This window comes from Nicrophorus vespilloides, unplaced genomic scaffold (assembly GCF_001412225.1).
Source record: "Nicrophorus vespilloides isolate i.1.1-1 unplaced genomic scaffold, Nicve_v1.0, whole genome shotgun sequence".
Lineage (NCBI taxonomy): Eukaryota > Metazoa > Arthropoda > Insecta > Coleoptera > Silphidae > Nicrophorus > Nicrophorus vespilloides.
Genome location: NW_017099382.1, coordinates 60,418 through 68,994, shown reverse-complemented (window position 1 = coordinate 68,994; position 8,577 = coordinate 60,418). Strand labels below are relative to the sequence as shown.

General features: G+C 26.3%; 1 protein-coding gene across 1 annotated transcript in view; it reads left to right on the top strand.

Annotated features, from left to right (window-relative positions):
• Positions 1–829: 829 nt before the first annotated feature.
• Positions 830–8,577, top strand: part of LOC108564431 — a 43,162-nt gene continuing 35,414 nt past the window's right edge. The window contains exon 1 of the mRNA XM_017923478.1: positions 830–963. Within this exon, the coding sequence (XP_017778967.1) occupies positions 937–963 (27 nt within the window). The 5' untranslated portion in view covers positions 830–936. The remainder of the gene's footprint in view (positions 964–8,577) is intronic.

Sequence of the window (8,577 nt, the reverse complement as noted above, 5' to 3'; positions counted from 1 at the left end):
ATTTTGTGTACTATTTTATTGGAATTTATTTTTATTTTGCTTAATCTAAATTTACTTTGCATTGAAAATTACAAACAGTACTATAATGATACTCAAAGTGGGGGTCGCAGAAATATTGATGTCAGATCAATCCGGGTTTTTCTATACATACCAATTATTTGGGGGGTAGAAATTTTTTTAAGTGCAAAAGGGGGCCGAGTACCAAAAAGTTTGAGAAATAATGCTATAGTGAATATGCACGATTGAATAATACGGTAAATATTCAAACAATATAATTTGAATAGATCATTAATTTGTTCTTCTATTTACAACTGTATTAATTGAGTTAGTGTATGATTATTATTCAAATACAAGAAGAAATAAATTGTCGTAGTAGTTAATGCGAGGTGCAATGATTAATGTAGAAGAGATTTGATGTAGAGCATTATATTATTATGCAATGTACGTGGGTGCACGTGTGTTATGTACAGCATATCATCTTTGTCGCGGAATGGAGAGGTCCGAACTCTCGAGGGACGGCCGTGTGCAGCAGCCGAAGAGCTCCTGCTTCGTCCTTACTACCGAGTGTTGTTGTCGGTCTGCCAGGTTGTAAAAACAACGAGGATCGCGCGTTGCGAAATAATGAAGCAGCAACGCTGAGCGAAACCGCGGCTCAGTTTATTTGACAACTCTTTGCGATGCACACGCATTTTTAAAATTGCTCTCCGCCGATGCGCAATTACCATTTCCTAAACAAAGTCTAAAATATTATATAAAGTCATACGATATTAAAATAAAACATTTATTTTAAATACACATTTTAAACAATCAACATCGATTTTATTTAATAATAAACAACGCGACTTGAATTATTACTTCAAATTTTAACGATCGATTCCGAACAAATAAAATACAGTGAGCTTTTTCCCGAAAATCTGTGCAACAATTGACACCGAGATGGCTTTTAAATTTCTAATCGTTATGGTAAGTTTTTACATTTATTTTATTATAATTTAATTTACTGTTGAAATGTACATTATCTTCAATGAAAACTTGTTCATTGATTGATTAACATTTGTATAATATTTTTATTGTGTGTTAACGTGTATAGATAATTTATAAATTAAACGTGCAGAAATGCAAATTTAAAAATAATTTATTTAATTGAATTACTATTATTGAATCTAATTTACAACATTAAATGAAGCTTAAATATCATTAATAATCATAATTTTCATAAAAAGAAGGTTTATTAGTAATGTTAATTGATTTCATAAATATTTATTCTTATTCAATTTAAAGAAAAAACATAAAAAATCCGTATTTGTAATCATAAATTTAATGAATTTGAACTTAACGTTTTTCTTGAATTTGGAAGATTATTCAATTATTATTATTTTCCTCTTTTATCCATTAGAATAAAACAAACAAAAAATAGTTAATGAAAAATGATTTAATATTAAAAATATTGTATGTATTTATCTAATTGTCAATATTAAAAAAATAAGTGTATGAAAGAAATGATCCAATTTTATAAATAATTAATTGTAAAATAACTTTGACACTGATTTATATTAAATCATGATTTTTATGTATTAAACAAATTTCTAAAAACAATATTATTCTAAAGTGCTGAATTTTATATAGAATATTATATAATTGAATTAATATAATCACAAATTAATAAAATAATAAACAAACCAAAAATAATATATTTTGTAAATGTTGACTTTTGTGTTTGATCAACTATTTTTTATATTTTCATCTAACCCTACAGTCCCTGTTGAAAAGATATATTAGAAGTTTTGAACTTGAGTTTACTTGAATATTTTTGTTATTATTACATAATTAGTATAATTTTCAAGTTGTTTTTGATAAATAAGTAATTTATTAGTTTGGGTCAATAAAAATAAACAAATTTGTTATTATCATAATAATTTTATTAAATAAAAATAATTAATATATTTATTATGATTTAATTAAAAAGCATGATGAAAAAAAAATATAAAATTTAGCTTGATCGTGAAATCATAATACAAGATCAAGTTGGTTAAGAATTAATTAAAGTAATCAAATAATTTGCATATGCTGATTTGAACAACTTCACTATATTATTGAATTAGAAAATGTTGATACATTTCACAATTCTAAATAGAAATGTACGTTGCACAACAGTTCATCATCGACATCGAGAGTCGCCTCATCTTCATAATTACCAATTAATCGAATCCGCCGTTTTAATTTCGAATGAAAACTGTATACAATTATGAAACACTTTAGCGCATAATTTATAACTTGTTGAAAGCACATGCGTTACGTGATAATTGATTGATTTCAAATCCATTTCAAAATCATATCCATTTTTATGATACGTCGATCTCGGGAGAGATTGCTAATGGTATTGTATAAATGTTTTATTATTATTTTTATATATCCTAAGGTCAAGCGCAGCTCAGCTGTAGCAGCCGAGATATGTAAATTGTTTCTTGTCATGAATTAATTGAACTACAGACATAATTTACTTCGATGGGAATTACTTTATTACTATTTTTTTATATACAGATTCACAGCATGTTATAGTTTAAATTACTTTATATTATACATAGGAAATTTGCAATTATAATTCATTATTTTTAATATTTATTACATATAACATTTTTACTGTTCTATTTTTTTGTAATTTATAATGAATCTATTTCTTCCTTGATTCACTTTGACACTACTATACATATTATGTAAGTTTCCTGATGGAAACCATAGAAAAATATTAATAAAAGAAAATTATATTGGACTTCACTTATGAAATTTTTAATAACTCATTTAACTCCTAAGTTGAAAAACGCTGATCTAACTATAACTATATAAAGCAAAATATATAAGTTTAAGCAGCTTCATAAATAGAAGATGGTTAACGAAAAATTCGGATATCGAACATCGTCTTTGAAAGAATTACGTTTGATAACCAATCACCCTATTATATATAATGATAATCACAGAAATAAATTATATATTTAGTGGATATAAAACGGTTTGCTGGAAACTTTACAAAAGCTCAAAATGTATCCGGAATCTTTGCTTGTTTGAGATTTAGATGAGTAGGATATTGAGGAGTTACTGAATTGAAGAACGTGAAAATAGTGATTCTCAAGACGATGAACCAAAAGAACTTGTTACAGATTTTCTCAGAAAAAGTTTAGAAACGATAAACAAAATCGACAAATTACTCTAGACGATTTTATCGCCAAAAATCTAAATTATCAAAAGAGGACGTTTATCACAAAAATATACTTAATATTTATGTACTGCAAATTACTATAAATATAACTTAAAACTAAAGTAAAATTTGTTAATTTTCCCTGTTTCGTTTAGCGTTCTGCTTCAGGAACACATCTAAAGCGCTAAACGAAGTCTTACTGTATACATTGTTCAAAATTTGCAGAAATCTTGTTGGTATTTTCTTAAATAATTCAACTAAATAATGCATTATTTTTTCCATCAAAATGTGTTTGCCAATATTGTTTTAAATTGATTAGTTGAATTAGAATTTGCATATAACTTTGCCAAAATAGGCAATTCAAGTATATTTCATAACAATTTCTATGAAATAATAAACGGTGATACAATTTCCTAAAACATCTACAAATTAGTTTCCAAATTTACGTAAAGTAATATCTTATGTAGATTGTATAAAACCGGATAAGGAGATTCACATATATTTCGTGTATATTTTTTTTGCGACTGAAATATCTTACGTAAATTAAAGTGTAAATATATTTGTGTTTCATTGTAGTTGGATAACATATGATGAAGAAAGGCAAACCCATAACCTATTTAATTAAAGATCATGAGAAAACGTGTAAACATATGCATGAATATTTTGATTGAATGACCTTCATTTAATACAATTCATATAAAAGTAATTACATCTTTGTTTTTTTTCACGGTCCACTTACAATATTTAAACTTGTGTTACTGTAATACTTCTTACTAATATACTCAGACAATTAAGTTCTGTACGATGTGTATATGAATAATTTTGATGTTACAGCTATAAAAATCGATATAATAAAATAATTAATATACACTATAATACGATTTGAAAATGTCAAAACAAACTAAATTTTAGTTATGCAAAGTAAATGATCTTTTTTGTCTTATTATCACTTTTTATGATAATTATTTTTATGCGCTTTTAAAGTCTTCGATTAGTACTGTTTCAATCAGTACGGCATATTTTCCAAATCTGCACTAAGCGAGGTTTTCTTCATGCAGTTATCTGGTCAAATTATTCATAAATTCAATTTTCAACAATTCGATAAACATATTTGAACTTTTCTCTAAAGACATTATATTTCAGTTTTTTGCATAAGATCCAGTAATTACTTGTTAATCAATTCATACTTATTGTAATTCAGTACTCAGGTTTACCTCATAATCTATAGAATTTATGGATAATCAGTATGAAGAATGGGTGGAATTAATTACCATATATCGTATTTTTTTTCTACATCCATAGAATATTTCATGAATCACGATTCGATGATTTCATTTCGTTGATTTATTAAACCTTTAGACAGAATAAACAACTTAACTACAATCGGCATAAACACATGCAATCAAATAAACCAATTAATCGATTTCCATTGGATAAACTGTAAGAGCAGATAAATCAAATGCAACATGAGAGTTGATGATTTAATTTCGTTGTTTTATGAAAACGTTAGACGTGAACAATTATGAGTGTTTTTTTTCTCCGTTCTTTGCAAACGGATTTTTTTTTTTGCAAAAAGATTCGTTAGCATAATTAGACCACCTGCCTGTCATGGCTCCCTCGAGTTACTAATTACGGTAATTTCGTTAATTAAAAATTTCGATTTTAAATACCAAAGCTCCACATGAATGAGCACGATTAAATAAAGTGGCTTTACATGCACACAGGAACATTAATGTACTGCGCATTGCGAAACGATTAAATTACATTGGTCGACCAACAGTGAAAGATGAAGGTAAGATGAAAAAACATCAATAACGTTCCCAGAGGATCCATGCAATTTCAAATTTTATCGGCCGATCCCTTGTGCAACCGGTTTTCAACTAATCACAATCCAATTAATATATTTAATTGACTGATTGAGAAAATCTCGATAAAAAGATTTTTCAGTTAAGTAAATATTGCGTTATTAATTAATATTAGTTAGTAAAAACTAATTTGTTTTAAACAGAAATAGTTGTAAAATAAACAAAAAAATTTATTGTTTTAGACAATATTTTTTCACTGCCGGATATTTGGCATCATTTTTTAACTTTGGTTCTGATCTTGATGAATCTTATATTATGTATTTGACTATAACATTTATCTTGTCGTTCTTAGTCTTTTGTTTGAAGTCGAGAACCAGTTTGAGAAACGCTGATTAGGTTTTATTACATATTGACTTAATATCATCTATAATTATTAAATTTATTTAAAATTTATATAAATAATTACTTATGTAAACAATGCCCCGTACAGTTCGGCTTCAATTAGTCCGGATTCTACATAATCCGCTTTGAAAATTTAAAAACAATACATTTTCAATGATTACATTTTATCTTTTTATATCCAAGTCTCTTTTTTTATTTTCATAAGTGCTTTTAAAGTCGTCGATTTGTCTTGTTACAAACCGATTATGTGGACTACGTGAGGTATTGCTACAAATGTTTCAATAAATATGATTGTCATTGCTTTGAAGTTACATGAAATTAACGAAATAAATGAATAATTACAAAATAATTATAATACAAATTGTTGAATGAAGTGTTTAATTTATTTTTTATTAATATTTATTAATTGTTTATTGCACTTAAATTACTTCCATACTTAAAAAAACACGCACATTTTTCTGAATCGTTGAACATATTAATTGAGTACATTATTTAATTAAACAATTAAGTAATTTTCATTCAACTTCATTTAATAGAAATAATTGTAAACGGTAATGACATTGAAAATTAATTAATAACAACAATGTAGAAACTTAATGCATCGGTTAGTATAAATTGAAACAATAATTCAATTTTAAATAAATGTATGTATAACAGTAAACAAAATTATACAGTTTTTTTTACATACCTAATAAAGATAAAGTAAGTCACTATACTGCGATACTGCGACCAAAATGAATCAAGGAATTCTTTGTTTGGTTCGAAGTTAAATGCAAGTGAACCAAATACCATATCAGTATTATTCTCCATTTAAATTATAAAAAATACTTATTTGAAAATGGATATTTTAAATTGTGGTATATTTAGTACTAAATGTAAAAACAAAATGATATTTATTCAATATAACAATCATTCATAATTGCATTTTTCATTGATTGGTCAATGTGACCAACTATTTTTTATGCAAAAGGAGTACATCATTTACAAATATATGTACCATTCGTATTTCTTCAAACTGAAAATCGACAATAATAACAGCATATTTTCATTACAAATGCAGTTTAATCCGTACCAAAATTTCCGGATTTTTATTCATATAATGAAATACTCGTATAGTGAAAAATATTCAAAAATACACAAGTTTAAAAAATGATGTAGCAGGCGCGCAATCCGGGACTTCTCTTCTCATCGTCACTCGTTATGCGAAACGTCGCTCGTTAAGCGATTCATTTTACTTACAATTCATTTTTCTCGTTAAGCGAAATGCTCGATATGCAAGGTGATCGTTAAGCGAGGTTCCAATGTAGAACTTATTTATTTATTGATCTGCAATTTGCTAGATTATTTATATCCTGCACTGTTTTTACCTAGACTTATCGAGGACTTTAAAACTGTACAAAAATAAACAGCACAAAAGACACTTCACTGTATAAAGAAAAAAAAATATAGCGATCATTTATGAATAATTAAATAATTTTGTGTACTAATTTTTTAGATTTTATTTTTATTTATTTCTCAATGAAAATTTAGTTTGTTTCAAACATTACAAATCGTACTACAGTGAATCCCCACTGATCGAAGCCGCACTTGCGAGGTTTTGATGTACATATGTAGAATAAACATCTTCCCATTCCTTAATATGTAGATAGAAAATTTTATAAATATTGTTATTTTACATTTTAAAATATACAAATCCATCATTCAATCTCGCTTTAATATTATTTCAATAAAATATGATCAGACTCAATTTTTTGTTTATTTTGTTAATTGAAAAAATATGCCTATCTATGAACTTATGCAACAAAATAGTTTAATAATTTTATTTTAATATTAAGGGAGTACAAAAAAAAATGCAAAAAAGTATTTTGAAGTACGGTTTTTAAAGGACTAAGCTTCATAAATAAGCAGTACAAAACTCCATTGCAGTATTAGCGCATCAAAATATAGTATATTTATTCATAAAATATTTTGTATTCTTAGCACACATTCAGTAAATTATTACACGGTTGACAATTGTATGAAAACGTGGCATTGTAATTTCTCTTTGTTACGTAACAACAATGTGTAATTAAAGTGTAATAAATTATTTAAAGCAGATTCATTTATTTGTAAAGTTTCTTCCATAAGATGTTGAAAATCCGTTAGTCAATTAATAATTAACTTATAAATATAATATAAATTATAAATATAACGAAGTTTCGATATAACGTAGTCCGAAATTTTAAGTCCCCAAAAACATATTTACCTTTAATATAAAAATAAAATAGTGTGAGTTACCAAGAACTTATTTACTTATTGCTTTGTTAATCATTTTTGTCCTATAAAAAAAAACTATTTTGAAGAAAAAACTGTTTTATTGTTAAACAGCACAGCGCATTTCTGTAAAAGTTGTGTTTCTTACAGCAATCACAACTCTCCTTATTCAACCATTGGATAAGTGAATTAGATTTTAAAGATGTAATGGTAGTTTGAACTTTCAGGAAAAATATACTATTAGAAATGTATTTGATGTTCAAGAAATGCGTAAATGGAGTTTGGCGCAAAGTATGACCTATGAGCTTTACTAGATGAAGAAAATGACATTCAAGAAATTACAAAACTTATCAAGAGAGTTTATGAAAAAGCAGTATAATACGTACTAAATTGCTGTTTAATGATATTATATTATCTATTATACTATCAATATTTGCAAACAAACTTCCTAGCTAACTAACACAGTTCAGTTAGTTAGGAAAAAAAGATAATCATTATTTTCACTATTATTATTATATTATTTAATAACTAATTTCTTCATAATTAATACTATAATTATTAATAAGACTATATAGAATAAATAACATTTAAATATCCACTTAAAAACGTATATCATTATATAGCATTAAATAGTTATAAAAAATCAAGCAATTAATTAATAGCAATTGATATATTTCAAATGAATAAGCAGAGAAGGCGAAAAAGCGAAAGAGAAAGCGAGTGTGGTGTTTGAAACTAGATAATTACGTACCGTTTGCACTTCTTTCATTTTTCCTTTTCTCAAAACGCCAGATTCCAAATAAAGCATATACGTGAATGTAAGCAGATATTCGCATATCAAAAAACTGATTTTTTTCAATTAAACGCTAAATCCGAAACGAAAAGTAAACGCGTTTTGTTATTACGTTTTTCCCCAAGTCCTTT